Consider the following 19911-nt stretch of genomic DNA (forward strand, 5'->3'; position numbering starts at 1 on the left):
GATTGCTGTTACAAAAAAGCAAGATCAATAAAGCAGTCAAGCACTGGTGACTGTGTGTATGTCCACATTTCACTGGTTCTAATAATTCTGGTCTGAGGACTAAATTATGAGCATCAATGCACTCAGTTATCTAAATATTTAGATTTCTGATGTAATCATCATTTCATATTATTTTGTAGAAATTTCATCCTGTTGATGTTCCTTTTCATTTCTCTTCCCACTATGATCAGATTCTTATACAGCTGATGAATAAAGCTGTACTTTTTTTACCTCTTGATGTCCCTTCTATCCCTAATGCATTTGTTTGACTTTTGGTGTATGGTCTAAGAGAGAACCATGTGTGAATTTAGATGCACAACTCGATCCTCTAAAATGAGAACTTTTTAAAACAACCTTCCTGTAGATTGAATAAGTTCCATTTTTATTTTGGCAAGAGTATGGGTAGCTTCATTATATTAAACTGTTTATTCTCTCTAATTGATTTGGTTAATTTTAGTATTAAAAGCATGGAAATGGTGAAAAACAAGTGGGATCATTTTGGCAATAATTTTGAAGCTCTGTCCATGTGGATAGCTGAACAAGAAAAAGAACTGGAAACTTTGGAAACATCGTCATCTCCTTTGGACATACAGATCAGCCAAATCAAGGTGATTAGCTCTTATTATGTTTAGTATTAAAAGCCCATTTAGCTGTTATTTTGCTAGAGGCCAAATGAGAAAATAAACATTTTATATGTTTCAAAAGTACACGATGAATTGACAACACATTTTATACATGAATATACCAAACAGTAAGGTCTTACATAAACTAAAGGAAAATACTTACAGGCTATCTTCTCTTTTAATATTTAGTTTACACATATGATAAATATACATAAATATAAGTTGAGGGTTTTTTTAAAAACATACAACAGCTAGTGGCTATAGAACTTGATTTTAATCTTTCAAGCTAAAGTTATAACTTGATTTATGTATCTTTTATGTTGAATTAATAAAGAAATGATTGCTCTTGGTAGCTTGAAAACCTACATTACATTTACTGTGATTGTATTTGCACTGTCTTCAGTTCTGTGTACATTCCTGTACTTACACAGTGGTTTAGTTTCAGACTTCTGACTAAGGTGCATATTGTCTTCAAGCACTGCATTTCAAGGGCTGACTTTGTATCCTTACACAAATGAAAATGTACCTTCTCTGGAGTGGCATGTTTCTAAGGGTACAGAGATTTTCAATAGGCAGTGCACATTGCCATTTTCTTTTTTCTGTGACCTATTTGTTCTTCAGGAGGTGCACGGGTGTGCAGCTGCTTGCAGACCAGCTTGACACTATATCCAAAGAGTCCTATTAGGCACTTGTTTCATGTGACAGAAAGAGTTTATCAACAGATTTTCTTGTTCTTAATTTGTTCACAACTTTACAAAGACTAAATAAATAAAATATCTTGACTTCATCATTGAAGAACAAAACAATGCTTGAATTCTTGCTTCATCACCACAGCAATTCAAAACCAGTTTCTTTATGAAATAATATGTATGCACTTATTCCACTGGCATATATTATAGTGTTGTCTTGCATTCCAGTAATTAGTGGACAAGATTCCAGTGTTTAAGACAGAAAATAAGTGCATCAAATGATGCTAATATTGCATTACGGTCTGTCAGTTCTTGTCTGTCTAAATGGTGCCGTCTTAAGCCCTACTAGCCTATTCCAACCAAGTTCCCAGAAAGGTTGTTCCTTACTCTAGATGCAGATAAGAAGATTTTTGCACTGCATTGGAAGTTTCTGAAAATTCCATCGTAACTCTTACACATTTAAACACCATGGTCAGCAGATGGTGTTTATGAGCACCTGAGTGAACAGACATAAAACAGAAAATCCTCCACATAAGGCATTGAGTACGTCATGGTACCTCAGGTGAACTAATGAGCTTTGTGAGCTGTTATATGTGAAATGAGTCATCTCACCTCCAGTGCATGGACATGGCCAGAGATCTGCTTCAGCAGCAGTGCTTTGTGCCTGATTTTGAGGAACTTTCTATGTTTTGTTCTAAGTTTCCTGATGAGCCACTCTGTGTCACAACACTAATCAGCACACTTAGTACATAATTTCTACTACACATTAGTAAGGAAGGTTTATTTGGCATAAAGTAAAAAAATAGTGTGCTCCCTGACACTTTTGGCTGACCAGATGAAAAGCCTGGCGTCAGCTGAATATAATTATCCTACATGGTAGTGGTAATATTCTACTTTTGGTGACGCTGATTGCAAAGCCCCAATGACTTCAGCAGAACCAGATTTTCACCTACACATTTCTCTGAAATTCCTGGTGGAACAAAATGACAGTTATCACAAGTAGTTGCCATTGGTGGCAGACTCAGTGCAAGCTTGAAAGCCTCAATTATCCACCTTCTTTTATGTAACTGAGTGAATTTAACAGAATAGCGTAGGAGTGAGAAAGCACTGCCTCATTTGTATCTGCTGCATTGTTAGATAATTTCAGCTTCAGGGCTGCAAATCCAGTATTTTTCCTCAGCAACATGTTCTCATGCAAAAAAAAAAAAAAAAAAGGATATTTTATAATCCAAATTAATTCAGAATATATTGCATAAAGAGAAACTATAAATTCTTATAGCACCACTTTTTTTTTCTGACAGTCACCCTGCTAATTTTTGACTGAATGTTGCAGTAAGCCACTCCTGAGTTTTATAATAGCTTTATAAGAGAGAGATCATATTTTTATCACCATTATATTAGAAGTTGGGCACTACCTATGTTTTGAGAGTGCATTTTCAAGAAAGTTTTTGGTTGTTTTCATGTATATACATATCTTAGCCTTTTTTTTTTTTTTTTTTTTTTTTAATCTGAGAATGCTATTCCCCGTTTCAATTTCAAATAACTCACTTGGATCTTTCAAATCTCTCCCAGTGGGTTTTTTCCATTGGGTTTGAGAACTCCATGAACATGATACATCAGCACTAATTAAAAAAAAACCAAAACAACCAAAACTGTTTTGAAAAAAAGCCTACTTCCAAGGTCGTTGGTGCCAACTGAATAAATAGCCACTGAATGAGAAACACTGTAAGGGTTTTTTTTGATGATGTAGCTACTGAGTTTGCCTCTGATTTGTAATAAGTACAAAATAATAGAAAACGTTGCTGTCCTGTAGCTGCTGAAATGTAAAACTTGCTGAAATGCAAGTTTCTCTTAATGCACTTACTAATTGAGGTACAGCACAGATAAAAAATTGCCAAAACCCCTTGTTTCATGGTTTCCTATTTATACTATAATGTGGTTCTGTATTTAATTTTCTGCCTAAGGGCATGCTCACCCTAACTTATGATCTAATTAAATTTATCCTTTATTATACCATAGTATTTTAAGTTAGAAAATGAAAACAATCTCTGCTGTTTTCTAATCATGGCATGTTTTATTTGGTAAGTGCTTGAAAACCTGTTAAACATAACTAACCAACTGTTAGGGTTCAGCTCCTCGACAGTACTTTTTCAGTGACACAGTAATGTTTTTCCATCTTCTATTTATTTTTAATCTTAAAGAGAATTGTGTACTACTTTCCTGTGACATAGGAGATGCTAAAATACGAACCATCGTGTCTGCTTGAAAATATGCACCTCAGCCAATTCTAATTGCTCTTCACACACACTGGTTCTAGGGCAGTCTATTTTAAACATTTTTCAGTATAGTTTAAAAAAGAAAAAGGGTATTTACGGGTCATATTAAAGACTTTGGTAGACTTTGGAATAACTAGTTATTTCTGTATTTTAAACTTTTTCCAGTGATAGTTTAAAAAAGAAAAAGGGTATTTACGGGTCATATTAAAGACTTTGGTAGACTTTGGAATAACTAGTTATTTCAAGTGGTCAATGGACTCTCCTCTCACATAACTTTTTTGATGAAGGATGTTTGTAGCACAGGGAAAAATAATTAGAAAATATTGTTCTAATAATTAAAAAACTTATTTTGAATCTTTTTACTGCTGCTTTACATTTTAGGTTATTAATAAAGAGATAGATGGTAAAATAACTGGAATCTCAAATCTAGAAGAGGAAGCCAAGTCTTTTTCCCAGTTTGTTACCTCTGGAGAACGTGCACGTATTAAAGCCAAACTGACTCAGATCAAAAGGTATTGGGAAGAACTAAGAGATCATGCACAGAGACTGGAAGGAACAATCACAGGGAATGCATCAGCACAGCAGAAATATGAAGAAAATCTTAAACAGGTAGACTATGAAAATCTAATGGATTCCTTGCAGCAATTTATAGAATTGCACTATATTTTTCTAAAATTGACTATAAAATGCATATTATAGCATGATGGACTAAAATAAATAAGTGGATTTGTAAGGTAATTGCAGGACCTAAATTTGTGCTTTGAATTACCTAAAAGGCAGCTTCAGAAAGACAGTAAAATATACACACTCAGAAAATTATGTTGTTTCTAGAAAGCCTATGTGATTCTCCTGGATATTGCACTATTGACTAGAAGAATCCATACTTCTTACAAACACTTGTAACTTCATTCTTTGGTTTATAGAAGATTGTGAAGAAAATAATTTAAATATTATTACTGCCCCAGCTGGGAGTAATTGAGCAGGGTTAGAATCTTTTAACTTCAAAAGGCACTCAGCTCTACAAAAGGTTAGGATATAAAATTCTCTAAGCAGCGAACATTTAAAAGATGTTACTTAAATAATCATTTATGTAATTCCTGCTGGTTTTAGCTTCTGGTTTGCCTTTTTTTTAATAGGTGCAGCAGTCAGTGTCTGAATTTGAAGCTAAGCTAGCTGAGCCTCTCACGTCGTGTTCTTCGGCAGCAGCGACATACGCAGCCCTTCAGGATTGCACGGTGAGCGTGTGCCCAGCTGCTCCTGCCACTGAGTCTGGGGACACAGTGCCACACTGGCCTCCTTACAGAAATGCCAGGAACCCCACACCAGGGGCTGCCTGATGGACACAGCTCAGGGCAAAGGCAGGAGAAGGCAAGGGCTGCTAGTCTCAGTGGGCAGCCTCAGGAAAGGCTTAAGTACTTCCTCAACTATTTCTTGTCACCATTTCGGACAGGATTGGAAAGTTTCTTCCCCAGTCTAGGAGGAAAGAAAGCCTCAAAGTATCACTTAATCCTTCAGGTGATGGGTTTTAACTTTATGCTTCTAAAACATTACAAAAAACAGGAGATAAGAAACAGGTCTGTTAGACATTTTTCCTCTAAGGTTTTCATGACACTTGGATTTTGGTATACCTTTGGAAGAAGTTTTTCTTGGGTAGTGAAGAGACTGGAGAGAGTTTCAACTTAGAAATTTCTGTCTGTGATGCTAGGAATCCATGGGTATTTGGATATTTGTTTCAGTCCATCACAAAAGGAAAACAAATACTGGTTTGGTATTCAAACTACAAATAAGTCAATCTCAGGAAAGTTGGTGTTGTATTTTTGTTTTTAAGTTCTGATATGTTTTTCCAACAATAATCATAGCCTTTCTTTCTCAGAAAATATTACAAAAAGTTTTTGTCAGATTGTTCTTGCAGTAAAATGCATATAATGTGTTCTAAACTTAGTGATTGATAATTGCTTGCAAAGGATGTTTTCAAAGGGGGCCTGACCTTTCTGATTCAAAAAAGCTTGATACTAGTTGAGGAAACATATTTTGCATATGGGGAATTTATTCAGATAGCACTTATAATCACCTTTTTTTTTTTTACTTTTAAACATTATGAATATCCTGAGTATGTTGTTATAAGGTCTTGTTCTCTTTAGGGGATCATGATGATTGAATATCTCGATCTGAAATTATCAGCAGCTTGTTCCTGTATAATTCACATTTCCTTCTACATATGATTTCTTGTAATTATAACAATTATTATTGTTGCTACTATTGCACACCTGTGAGTTGGAACTTTCATGATCTTAAATCTGTTTCATTTTTAACTCACTGTACTACATTTCAGTCATTTTCATATGGCAAGTCTGCCAGTTTTCTAGAAACAGCAACACTGGAAAATGTAATTAACATTAGACATCATTTCTATGAAAAGGACCTTTAGCTAATGCTGATGGAATTTCTAAGTAACCCTTCCCTACTTCTGCCATGTCGTGACATTGGCTGCAAGTCTAGCAGTTCTCACCTGTTGGAGTGAGGTTTTGGGTTTACTCTATATAAATTAGAGCAATTCTAAGAGAGACAGTGAGGGAATCTCAAGCTTTTTCCTGAATTTGGATCTTTGTCCTGCATGGATGATGCTGTGTCTCAGGCCCATTCAGGAGATCTGACTCGTTTGTTGCAGGGCTTTTTCCCTTTAGCACTGTTCCTAGGGAAGTCCTTTGCCACTCCAGTCTAGTTCATTGGTGTGCTGGGAACACGTGTACCTAGGGTGGACCTGAGCAATATCTGAGCTATGAACTTGAGTAGAACTTGAGAATTTTTCCCACTATTGTTACCATAACTCTGTTATTTATCTATGTGACTTCTGTTTCTTTTACATGTTCACTAGGACCTTTGTCATACTGTGAAAAAACTGAGCAACTCTCTGGCCTCTCTCTCAGCTGGTGTCCGAAAGGTGGCCAGAAAAGAAAAAGCTGCTCAAGAGGTCACAGCATTACAGCAGAAATATGAAAAAGTGCTGGAAAGTGCTAAGGAGAAGCAGAGCTTATTAGAGAATCTTCTGGCTCAGTGGCAGAAGTGAGTAAACTCTTACATCTGTTGTGATGGACACAGAGCCCTTCCTGGGCTCAGTGTGCGAGACTGAGAGGATGACTTGGTAACTCTAGGTTGTGATTTTGCTAGGCAGGAGAAGGAGCTGTCTGCCTTCCTGGCCTGGTTGGAGGGGTGTGAAGCTGCAGGCAGGCCCTCAGACCAGTATGTTTCTGCTGACAGAATTAAGCTGGAAGGTGAACTGCAGGCACTGCAGGTATGTTTCAGTTGAAATGTTGTCTTCCTGCATTTTCTGGTGAATTTCTGTGTCTTTTGAAGGAAGGAATTGCTCAATTATAGTCTGACAAGTCAATTGATTCTGGGCTTTGCAAATCTTCTAGGAGATATTACATTATCCCTTGCAATTGCTCTATAGTGGCTTTACTATTACCTTTAACTAGAATATGCTAGCTAAAGGAAAAAGAATAAAGGTGCCTTGGTATATCCTATTATCTGTCAAGGAGTGACATTGGTCTGCTTGTTAGAATATATATATATATATATATTTTTTATTTTTATTTTTTTTGTGTGCATGGGAAAAGGTTCTCAGATGAAAAATGCTCAAAGATTTTGAAATCACAGTGGAAGTCTGCTTTACAATCTTTTTTTTTTCAAACACAAGGCTTTCATCCTATTCTAAATTATGTCTTCCTTTAAATTTTTTTCAATTTGTTTTTAAATTAATATGAAGCAGTTGGCCAAATATAACATTTTTTATACCTTCCTTGAAGCCAAGTAGTCCAAGTTGACAGTTTTAAATATTACTAAAGGAAAGGAAAATTAATTGAGGGGTTGGGGTTTTTTTCTGCTGTTGTTGTTTTTGGGGTGGGGTTTTTTGGTTTTTTTTTTTTGTTTGTTTTGTTTTTTTTTTTTTTTTTGTTTTGTTTTGTTTTTTTTTTTTTTTTTGTTTGTTTTTTTTTTTTTTGTTTGTTTGTTTGGGGATTAGTTTGCTGTTTGGTTGCTTGTTATTTGTTTGTGGGTATTTTGGGGGGTTTTGAGGATTTTTTATTTTGGGAGGGAGGCATTGGGTTTGTTTTTGTTTTGTGGCTTTTTTAAAATGTTTTGCTTTGTTTGGCCCATTTTGCAACATTTTCCTGACAATCCTCTTGCTACACACAAAATCTGTTGTCAAACCTGGCGTCAATTTTAGCCACTGCCATCATACAATAGAGCTGTATGGAAAAGTCACACTTTGTCCTAAAGGGGAGAAAAATACCAACTTTGATGAATCCGTATTGAATTTAGCTTTCTGAGAGGTGTTGACTACCTGCTTGTCCGAATAGTCCTCAATAGTCCTCAATTCCGCCAAGGATTTGACCCTCCTCACTGACTTGACTCAAAGTATTGTACTGGAAATCTGTAGCTGGGTTTTTTTATTAGTTTTTGTTATTTTGCGTAATATGGTTCCATGCTTAATCTAAAAGTTTTTCATTCCATTGTTATCCCAGGATTTGCGAGCAGACATTGAGTCCCATACTTCAGTCTATGAGAGCCTTTTACAATTAAATGAGTCGCTATTTCCAACAGCTTCAAAGCAGTGTGTGAAAACAATAAAAGAAAAATTTGAAGACCTGGATGAAAGGTGGAAAGCCTTACCACAAATTGTTGATAAAAGGTTTGTGCTTCAGAGTGTTTTTTACATGTTAAAGTAACCAATATCCAGATGAGGAAGCCCAATCCCAAACCGTAATTTTTACAGTACTACCATTAGGAAGACAAAGGTTTTAGATCAATACCAATCCCTGAACTCCCAGGAATGGGGGATGGAGAATCCCACACATTTATGATGCTGTCTTTTTGACACACACTCCCCCTATTTTGTGATAGAAGAGTCTGTTTGAAGAAGTGTGGGGCAGGAAATGAGAGCAGTGTTGAAATTCCTCAGTTACAATTTCCCAAGTAAATTCTGAAGTCTCTAATAATCTGTTCTTGATTGTTTCATTTATATGCTTTATCTTGTGCAAAGTCACACTATTGTATTTTTAAACTCACTTTGAAATTCTAATTTGCCATGAATACTATAAATGCTCAGTTGATAGGCTGCTGGCTCAGGTTAAGTTCAGAAAAACTGTCTCCTTTATTTCAAACTATATGTTAGCATATATATAGATTTCAATTCTTTCCATGATGAGCACACATATTTTACTTATTTGTAATGTAGCTTAAATAATAAATCCTGATCAGTGCTGTAATCTTCTAGGTGCTTTTTCAATATGATTTTTTTACAATATAATGATCTTCTACATGTTGAAAATTTCATAGAGAAATTTCTAAGAGAAAAGTGAAGGTAAATTACAAGGTGTTTTCTAAGGGTAAGATTTAGACTTGCTGCTTAGGTACTTAGTTCTGCTGAACACTCCTCTCAAAACACATTCTTCCTTTGAATTGTGTTCCTCTCTGATCAGAGTTTACCCTTCCTTACTTCAGTGGAAGTTGAACATGAAATTCCTCAGCCCCAGCCTAAATTTATGAGACTCTTACCTTAATCCAGTGTATTAGATGATAGGCAAGAATTGCTATGACTGAAAAACAAAGTTTAGCTTCCATCAATAACATTGTCTTTCTGGGATTACACCCATAAAGAAAATCTGAAGAATTTACCTTGGTTTTTTGGGGCACCTCTAACAATTGATATAAATAAAAGAGTGGAAACAGGAAAGATCCAAAGGTATTTTCATATATTATGTTATTCCCCAGAATTAAAAAATCAATATGGCAAACTAAAGTAATATTTCCTACTTTCCTTGCATCTGGCATTGATTTTAATGCTGACCAGTCAGCTGTGGGTTTGTTTACGGGAAGTGATTAAATTGCATCAAGTGCTTTCATATTTACATCTGACATTCTGTAGGATCAACTTCCTTCAATCACTTGTTGCTGAGCATGGGCAGTTTGATGAGCTCCTGCTTAGGTTTTCAGACTGGATTAAGCAATTTCTTGCTGAGCTACAAGCCACTTCAGAGATAAACACAGCTGATCAACAACTAGCTGCATCTCACAATAAGGTAAAGTTTTGGATGTAAATATTAAAGACGGAGAAATTGTACAGTGCATTTGGCTAAGTACTCGTCTAGAACTAACAAGTAATATATTTGTTTGAAAACCAATATAATGATGCATTTACATGCAGACTTCTGTTATTTGACAATTTTAAAGCAAAATTGTAACACTGAACTATTCCTGCTGAAAACCCCTCAGTAGTGCTTGTTTCATGCATAAGTTTAGTACTAAAATGTTTCCTGAGCTCTTGATTTGAAGAAGAAACTCAGCCCTATTTTCTTTCTTTCCCGTAGAACCACTCAATGGAAGTTGAAAGTAAGAAACAGGAGTTACAAAGTCTGAAGAAGCATATAGAGAAGTTGGGTTCTTTCAGCAGCCCTGAGGACCAGCAGGCATTGCAGGGAAAGACTGAAGATTGCTTTCAGATCTTCCAGGAGGCAAGTCAAATAACTAGCCAAAGACAAGATGCCCTGGAGCATTTGCAAATATTCCTGGAGCTCCACAGTGCTGCCTCAGGAGTGCTCCACCAGCTGAGGCAGACAGTGGAGAAAACAGGAAATATGGATAAAGCTAAATCTGAATTACTGGAGAAGGAGCTCAATGGTGTTATTAAGGATCTTAACAAGTTGGAATCTGATGCTGTCAGTTTGGATGGTTCCCTTACTAAGGCTCAGTATCATCTGAAGCACAGCATTTCTGGGCAGAGGACCTCCTGCAGGGCTATGGTGGATAACCTGGGTGTGGAACTGGAGGCAGTTCAAAACCTGCTGGGAACCAAACAAAGTGAGGCAGAAGCTCTTGGAGCCTTGCAAAGATCTTTCATGGAGCGTAAAGAACAGTTACTGAAGAGCATTGAAGATACTGAGGAAAAGGCTGACAAGGAGGGCCTGAAGGAGACAACACTACAAGCCCTCCAGCAAAGGTATAAACATTGGCACTTTAACACTTAATTTCGATCTCTAGACCTTTTATGATTCATTGGAGGCATGTGTGGGGTTTCTACCTGGGCACTTTATTTCTTGCCAAGTGTATGTATCTACTTAATAAAATTTTGTAAATAAGTGAACTATTTGGATGCACAAAACACTAAGCAAGTCCTGCTAATCTTTTATATTGAAAGAACAGTCATGAAAGTTTACATCTCAAAAATATATTTTGTCCAAATGAATCTGGGATCCAAACAGCTATTAGAAATCCCATATAACATAACTATCCCTACCTTGCAGAACTGAAGATTGTACATGGGATAATGGAATTAATAACACTTATTGTAATAAAGTATTAATCTAAATATATCTGTATATTTCCAGGTGACTGTTTGACAGGGAGGTACATATATATCTATATGATTTTATAGCAGTATATGTATCAGAAAAATCACATTCTGAGCCCAGTTCTAGCAGAAATCCACCCCCTCCCAAATTCCGATAGTGTAGGAAACATTAGAAAAAGGGAGTTTCATGCCCAGTAATACTAAGAACAACTGTTTCATTCGTTCTTTCTCCTCTCTTTAAAAAAAAAAAAAAAAAAAAGGGGGAAAAAAAAAAAAAAAAAAAAAAAAAAAAAAAAAAAGTAAATTTGAAACCACTCTTTCTTTTAACTTGCAGATTGAGAATCTTTAACCAGTTAGATGAAGAATTGAATTCTCACCAGCATGAACTCCACTGGCTCATGGACAAAGCAAAACAAATAGCCCAAAAAGATGTCACCCTTGCTCCTGAGAGTGACAAAGAGATAAATCGCTTGGAATCTCTGTGGAAGGATACCAAGAAAGCTATACATGAAAAGTAAGTAGACCTTTAGCTTAAGCTAAGAAAATGGACAAAGAGACACAGTTATTGCATGGATCTTCTTGATGTATTAGTTAGAGTGAAAAACAGGGCTTGTAGGTTAAATACTTATAAGATGAAAACATGTTGTTAACAAGAATATTTGTGCCAGTTGTACTTCCACTATTAATAAAGCCACAGATAGGTTCTCAGTACAGTATGACAGCTATACATTCTATTACATACACCCTATATTGCATGTTACTGTTTTCTGAATAATAAGAATTCTCCACTGAATTTTCACTATCACTCTAGCTGGCAGATATTCTCCTTCTAGCACAAATTTTCATTCCTATTGTTTGTGTATTTCTGACAGTTTTATATTCAAGGTCCTAAATGACTTTTAAATATAAGTATTTCTGTCTGCCCAAGGAAACAGGTTTATAATAATCATTAGTGTGTAATCAGTTACAGTGTTTGTGTATGACACGTGATTCGATGATAAGTTTTGTCAATGGAAGTTGGTAGCGAAAGAAGCTAAAGAAACTAGAGGAAGTTTTATCATAGCCTTTTCTTTGTCTTAGCTGCCTCAGGATCATCTTTAAAGAAAGCTAGCAGTGTTTTCTCTCTCATATAGACACAATTTTAGACCCTCCTGAACCTGCTTATTTTGGAGAGCTTTTTGGAGCATTCAGAGAAGAGACAGCTCCTCAAATAGTTCCTCCTCTTTTTTGACAATTTCACGTTTCCCAAAATCCTTTCAGGAAAGACACTGTTTTACAAATAAACATTGCATATATCCAAAGTATCGGTTTTGCTTCTCTTTCTTCAGTATAAACACCCGGAATGGATTGAATAGGTCTTTTTCCTCTGTCCATTGCCTGAGCATAAAGAGGCTTTCCGAGAGAGAGGGTGGAAGAAAAAGTAGGCTTGCTTTTAAAAGAAAGCTAATTTATTCTCAGTAGAAGAGAGGCAAGTTGAATAAATGAATTGTCATATACATGCTTTTGGGACTAAAATGAATGCATTTTAGTCCCAAAAGCATGCATCTGACAATTGGAAGACAAAATACACAGCTGTTATGCATTGCTTTAGTCTTTATTTCTGCTTCTTTTTACCCAAAACAGCCCATGTTAAAGAAACATTTTATTTTTTTTAAATAACTGCGAGTGGCACAATCATTATAATGTGGTTTTCAGTCAAAAAGATGCTAAACTTAGGAACTGAGAAGCTTGAATTCCAGTTTCAGTCTTTTTTTGCTGAAGTCAGTTGCTTTAGTATCTGATATATATAAGATGGCAATTCACATTCATGTCTCTTCAGTAAGATGTTTTGTGATGGATCGACAGTGATTTGTAAACCCAAAATATTCATATTTCCTTGGCTTCCCAGTTGATACTTAGTACTGCATCCTGGTTTTCCCATGGTGAATTGCTATGTCATGTTCTCTTATCCTTCAGAAACACGACGGCAAGTGGTACTAACACAGTTTTTTCATATTACAGAAAGGAGCAGTCCTGTATTCTAATTGATCTGATGAAGGAATATCAGAGCTTGAAGTCAACAGTAATGAAAGTCATAGACAGTGCTAACAGTGCTTCTGTGACCAAATCCATATGGAAGGATCATGAAGATGTCAGGCGAACATTAGCAAAGGTAATGACATGTATTTTCCTTGGAGGAATTTTAGCATTTTTTTTTTAATTTAATGGACTTTTTTTTTGTTTTAAAGATGCTCTTGAGCTGTGTTTAAAGCTCCTTGAATTTACTGTCAAATCTTTTCACACCAATGTTCAGAGTTTAAAATGTACTGATTATGATGAGGAAAGACTATAGTCCTTTTTTGCATTTTGGTGAGATCTATTAATCTGTTGTTAATGGAAATGCAGATTCTTAATATGTGGAAAGCATAAATGTAAAATAGTGGAAAGCTCTTCATATGAAATATATTGAGAGTATATTACTACCACAGTATGAAAGAATAGTTCTAGTCAACATACTTCAATGTTTTTCTATATTGAGTAAATTTTGGAGTAGATAAGAGGCCATAAAAGAACATGAATTGCACACATTTCTGATGGATGTAGTTTTTCTATTTGTCTCTTTCCTTAAGAGGACTTCTGCCATGGTGTATAATGTTGATACTAGCCATTGAGCAGAGATATGGTATTTGGATCCCTACACTGTATTAATATCACTGGATTGTATTTCAAAAATACTAAATTCAGCTGTCCATCAGCCTGCCAGGATAAACTGTTCTGAGTTAAATTCTTTCTGTTTATTTGGAGGGTAATTTAATTTGGAAGCCTATCGAGCTCTTGATTCAAAATCTTTCAATCAGATCTGTATAAACCTTATTCTAAACTGTGTGTATTTATGGCCTCTTTCTAATAGACATCATAAAAGAACAAAAATCCAGAACAGAGCTCACCCATCTAAAAAGAATTTCCATATTAACTTCCAATTATTCCTTTGAGATTTGGGCTGAGGAACTCTCTACTGCAGCAGTGGCCACATCTAGGCCTGAAAAAGTTTGAGTGCAATACATGTTTTGGCCATACTGCATACAGATTTGTAGATTACTGGTACTAATTAAAATACTGTTAGATTACTGCTCTCTAGTACTTGCTGTAGAAAAAAGCCTAAGATTCTTACTGTGATCCATTTTCAGCATCTTACCTTTTCAGTGACAATGCTTTTAAAGATTTCCCTATGCCTAGGGTTGCAAACTTAGTAGCCCTGAAGATTTTGTCCATTCCTTTCAGAACACATGCATACTTCTGTTTTTCAGAATGTCTAGTATTGATGAGGTTTTTAATCTTAAATTTCATTTGAAACACTCTCTGTTTACCTTGCTATAACTCCTGAAGCAATTATTCAGTGATGAAGAATGGAAAGGCAAATCTAAAAAATGAAATTTCCTTAAGTCCAGAAAATATCTGGTTACCAAGTGGAAGAAATTAAAATTTGTTACTGCCACTTGTGCACTTTATTTATAAGAACAACCATCCTATATGATTATGCTAATGAGAAAACCATGTCACTTGCTTTGTATTTTGTGGAGTAGTTAAATATTAGATATGAGAATTAACAAATTCATAACACAGGGTAGGAATGGGTACCCAGAGAACTAGATTTTCAATTTCTTTCTTTAAGGCTTCATTAAACAAGCAAATATTTATGTCCACAGCATGAAGCTGCCAAGAATGATCTGAATGATAAACAAAAAGACCTGGATACTTTCACTAATACAGGAAAACATTTGTTGGCAGAACTGAAAAGAGTGCATAACTGTGACTCCACTGCGCTGAAAACAGATATGAACTCCACGGTGGACAAATGGCTAGATGTAAGAATCTGGTATTTATATGCCAAATACAGTTTTCAAGTTTGGCTAAGCTTAGAATAGTTCTGTTTTCTTAGGATCTAAGAATACAATTGTTTAAAGAATTTACTTGGAAGTATAACTTGAAGTCTTAGTCAGAGGGATTTGGTGTCCACTGTACACCAAAGTTGTGACTTCAATTTGATAGATTTTAAATGATGTCTTACAGCAGTGTATGAATGCTACTACTGTAAATTTGCTCACTGCACAGTTCCAAGCATGAATTTGGGATTCACACCTGATACATACTAGCAATACTTTATTGAAGTATATTGGACTAATAAGTCCGGCAGTAAGTTAATTAAGGTAAACCACAAAAGATGCGAACATGTTGAGAAACATCACTGTAGGAGAGAAACATAACAACATAAAAGCTAGTTACAAAATCGTGGATTGGTTTGGGTTGGAAGGGACCTTAAAAATGTGGTTCCAAGCCCCTTCATCCAGGTCAGGGGCATCTTTCACTAGACCAGGTTGCTCAAAGCCCCATCCAACCTGCCCTTCAACATTTTCATGGATGCATCTGCAATGGCTCTGGACAATCAGTTCCAGTGTCTCACCACGCTCACAGTAAAGAATTTCTACCTAATATTTTACATTTTCACCTTTATACTGCTTTAGTAGCAAATTTCTACATTACAGTAAGAAGGATAAATGTAGTCAAATGTAGTTTTTTTGAAAAATAAGGTTTATTTGAACATAAGACTCTTTCCCAGTAAAAAATATGCAAATATTTGGAAAGAGGCATATAAGATGTGTGTTCATTTTATGATCTGGGTAATTAAATTGAAATTAGAATTCAGAACTTAGAGCTAAATGCAATAAAATTATTTTACCCAGGTTTATTAATTATTTTGAAGCATTTGTCTTATAACTGTCTGCAAAATAGAGAAATCTAAAATTAATTTGTGAATGGTATTGATATATTCTTCTTTCCTAAAAGGTGTCTGAAAGACTTGATGATAACATCGACCGACTGAGTGTAAGCGTGTCTCTATGGGATGACATCCTGAAAACGGGAGATGAATTAGATGGATGGTGCAATAAGTGCATTTCTCAATTGAATGAAGGCGTCAACAACTTCAGTAACAGTCAGAGAATGGAGGTCCTCCTGAAAGATTTCCAGGTTCTTACCCACAAATCAGTGATAAAAATGTTGTGGATCAAAATATCAATCAAGTGATGTCCAGCACAGAGAGAAGGCTGTGCTGTTATAGACCTCTGTGTCCTCTGTTGAAGTTGTGGTACCCTAAGCCAATAGCTAGCTGAAAGCATTCCTGTCCTTTTCATTTGAAGGTGTTAGCTTCTGAAAGAAATAAGAATGGCACATCTTACTAAATCTAACCTCAAAAGTTATTTTGGCTCCTGCAGTTATATTCACTTTTAGACTGAATTGTGTTCCAGTAGAAACCAGTGAAATTTTAGACAACTTCAGCTAAAGTTTAGCAAAAAAAAAGGAGTTTTTAAAACCTCATCCAGGAAAGTAGGTTCTCCAAACAATAAAAGAGATATGCTGGACTAGAAGGCAAATTTTAATGTCATGTTCTGACAATTTCAGTTAGATTATGACTTCTTCTTTTCTGGGTAACATTAAACTCTCTTAGAAATCTAGCCAATGTTCAGGATGCATCCTGTCTCTATTATCTTAAAATACACATCAGATCAATCATAGATTGAGCCATATTCTACTTCATTTGGAATAAATTATGCCCTTAACAAGATGCACAGTAAACATATTTAAGTATGATGATAGAATATAAACATCAATAAATCAGTATTTTGCGCAAGGTTAAGCTTTATTGAATGCCTTATGTATCAACCCAACCACTCAAATTCATTGCTGTTAAAACCAATCTGGATTAAAAGCAGACTACTCAAACCACTGGTGTACTTGATATGAAGGAGGGGCAGAATAGCATTGTGTGTGTACATGTACAGTCACAGAATGCATAATACCTTTTTTTGCACTTTATTTTGCAAAGGCAAGAGGAAGAGGAGTTCAGTGACAGCAGGGTCCTGCCCTTTCAGCAATCAGAAATAAATGGAGATTTTATCTAGCATAAAATTGAGATATACCATAAACTGAAATTGACTGCTAATAAGACCGTACAAATTTGGATGTTTACAGTGGAAACATCTAGTTTCTTGTGAAGTTAATCCTTCTCCCAAGGTTATTGAAGACAATTAGACTTTATCTAGAAATAGATGAACATGGACAGCAACAATCAATTTACCTTCTGTGGCCCAAATCAGTGGTCACCCTCTTGACTGACCACCTAATATTATATCCTCACCAGCACAAAATACACCCTAACTATTCTTCTGGGCATTCAGAGCAGATGCTAAGTTCAGAAATTTAATCCTGCAATCCACTGTCCAGTCTTTTAATAGGAATGATCTGTTTGAAATTTTTAGAAAAGAAAATTTGAGCAATAGGAGACTGATACTTCAGAACTCCAAATTATGATTTTTTGCTTTCACTTTGATATTATATTTTAAATTAGTAAATTTTTTTTATAACTTAGATCTATAAATACAAGCTCCAGATATGTCAATGTTCATATATCAGCATTTTTAATCCCTCTTAAGGTTAAAATCTATTTCTGGTCTAATTTTTTATCAATATTTCAGTTGTTCATCATAAAAATCAGAGACCACATGTAATACACTCTGCATGTCTTTAAGTGGAACCTAACACCCCTACTAAAAACTTCCAGTCAAATAAACAATGACATTTTCATCTTTATTTTCCCAATTTTAACAAACAAAAGCTTTTATAGCATTTTAAATGCTAATAATTTGTATGGTTATTTTAGAGGGGAAGATTTCTCTGAACTGAGTCTAATAAGGAAAAAGAGATAGGAGGTCTTTAGAGCACAAAATTAGTACAACAGTGTTTTCCCTCTGGTTGCTAAACTATGTTTACATTTTCTTTCAATTTTGAAAATGATGGAGCATCCTTCTGAAAGTCTAAAAGCTTCTTGTAGTTTGGTATGAAACTTTGACCACATCTCTTTTACAGTCTGAAGTCAAGAATAAAGAGCTGAAGTTGGAGCAACTTAGTTCCAAAATTTCAGAACTCAAAGAACTGACCCATAGTCAAGAGCCTCCTGCAGATCTCCAGGTAAAATAAAGACATTAGTAGGCACAAATTGTGCTCAAAATACTAAGAAAACATTCTTTCTGAAATTTTTGTCCTTCCTAACCGCCTTTTTCTTTGAAGGTAACAGATGCAGCATTACTATTTATATGTAGCATAACTATTCTTTGTTCGTATTTTTCTAGGTAACCTTGGTTTTTTTTTGTATAAACAGTATGCCATAAAGTAAGTGAACATTAGGGTTGAAGAAGTATTTTTAATAAATCAAAATAGAATAAATAGTTTATAATGTAGCTGATGAGATATGAGATTACAGATACTCTCTACACTGCACAACATTAAGCCACGTCACACATGAGTGCATGCACAGTTTGTTTCCTTGAAAGGATTATAAGGCAGTAAAATATGTTCATTTGCTTTGTAAAGCAAAAAGTTTTCTTTAGTGGATTAGAATGAGGACCCTGAACTAGTTCTTACAAGAAAAACATAAAACAATGAACACAAAGATGAGCTGTTGAACTTTTGGCCAGATACTTATTTGTCTGTTCTAGGACAATCAGAAAACCGAAGTCTGACTATTTTGGCAGTTTGATTTCAAACAAAAATTGGTATTTGAGATTATTAACTTAATGATAGAAATTTAAGAAAATAAGCTGACTTCTGCAATTTCCATGAGTGGGGATATATCTTGATATGTATCAGGTTTAAATGGAAGTTAATATAGCACTGAAGCCTTGCCCACATTTTGGAACAGACTGCCCAGGGAGGCTGTCCAGTCTCCCTTGCTGAAGAAGGAAAAAACACACCTGGATGTGTTTATTTGTCACCTGCTATAGGTGCCCCTGCAGGGAATCTGTGAATCTGATTTATATGCAGTACAATGTTATGACTGATTTGATTTTTTTCTGTAAGTGGTACATGCTGAGCTACTATAATTTGGCATATTCCTGTCTTTGAACAGGTTAAGGGGCAAGATTTTAGCTTTTTTTTGTACTGTCTTCAATTTTCACCTGCCTTACACTGAGATAATTTAAGCCTCAGTGCTTTTAAGGCTCAGTCCTCAATTGATATTTCATTTTAGCAGGCTATTGAGTGAGTGTAGGTCATGTTCTGTATATGTGGCAAATTTGTAAAGGAAAAATATCAACTGTTTAAGTTCTCAGAAATGGATAAAAACTGCAATAGTTTGCAGTCTGGCTTTTTATTAGTATCCCTTCTTTGGATTATTATTATTATTATTATACAACAATCCCTATTATATATCTAAGACTGAATCCTGAATGGTTGTAATTTTGTAGGTATGTAAGTATCTCCAGTTAAAGCTGTAATGAGAGCAAAATTATCATTGTGTGCCACTTTCCTACCTTCCGTTTTGCCAATAAGCATTTACCCTAATAAACATTTCTGTTATTAAATGCCTTAACACTTAACATTTTGGGTTTAGTTTATAGAGTCAGATTTGAGGCAGAAGTTGGAACATGCCAAAGAAATATCAGAGACAGCAAAAGAGACACTGAAAGATTTCAGCACTCAGAAGATGCAGTTACAGAAGCTGATTGGTCAGATGACAGACTGGCTAACTCAAGTGGAGGAGACACTGTTAAGCTGTGCACGTAGCCTGGATCCTGAAGCTCTAAATAAACTAAAGGTCAGTGTTGAAGAACATTAATATACTTTTCCTTATGCATTGATCATTGGGGATATTTTTTTCTGAGCTTTATACTTAATTTTCCTTTGATAAAAAAATGCATATCTCCTGCACAGTTGATAGAATATTAGTAAATAATACAGTGATAATTTTTAGGAAGTTACACCAATGAACAAAAATTCTGATTTATTTACTTTATACAAACTTTTTAGAAAATTTTAATGAGTAGTACGGTCTTTGTTGTGGCAAGAACTGATTTTGTTACGTTGAACTCCTTGGTCATTACTCCAGCATGTTTGCAAGTGCA

General features: G+C 35.3%; 1 protein-coding gene across 15 annotated transcripts in view; it reads left to right on the top strand.

Annotated features, from left to right (window-relative positions):
• Positions 1-19911, top strand: part of SYNE1 (spectrin repeat containing nuclear envelope protein 1) — a 280640-nt gene that overhangs the window by 101635 nt on the left and 159094 nt on the right. For all 15 annotated transcript variants that reach the window (XM_083856114.1, XM_083856125.1, XM_083856128.1 and 12 more), the window contains exons 31-44: positions 497-647; positions 4009-4236; positions 4764-4862; positions 6503-6690; positions 6796-6919; positions 8151-8317; positions 9554-9707; positions 9996-10624; positions 11310-11489; positions 12977-13127; positions 14662-14820; positions 15800-15982; positions 17879-17980; positions 19401-19604. In XM_083856114.1, the coding sequence (XP_083712240.1) occupies positions 497-647; positions 4009-4236; positions 4764-4862; positions 6503-6690; positions 6796-6919; positions 8151-8317; positions 9554-9707; positions 9996-10624; positions 11310-11489; positions 12977-13127; positions 14662-14820; positions 15800-15982; positions 17879-17980; positions 19401-19604 (2719 nt within the window). The remainder of the gene's footprint in view (positions 1-496; positions 648-4008; positions 4237-4763; positions 4863-6502; positions 6691-6795; positions 6920-8150; positions 8318-9553; positions 9708-9995; positions 10625-11309; positions 11490-12976; positions 13128-14661; positions 14821-15799; positions 15983-17878; positions 17981-19400; positions 19605-19911) is intronic.

This window comes from Zosterops lateralis (assembly GCF_965231275.1).
Source record: "Zosterops lateralis genome assembly, chromosome: 3".
NCBI classification, from domain to species: domain Eukaryota; kingdom Metazoa; phylum Chordata; class Aves; order Passeriformes; family Zosteropidae; genus Zosterops; species Zosterops lateralis.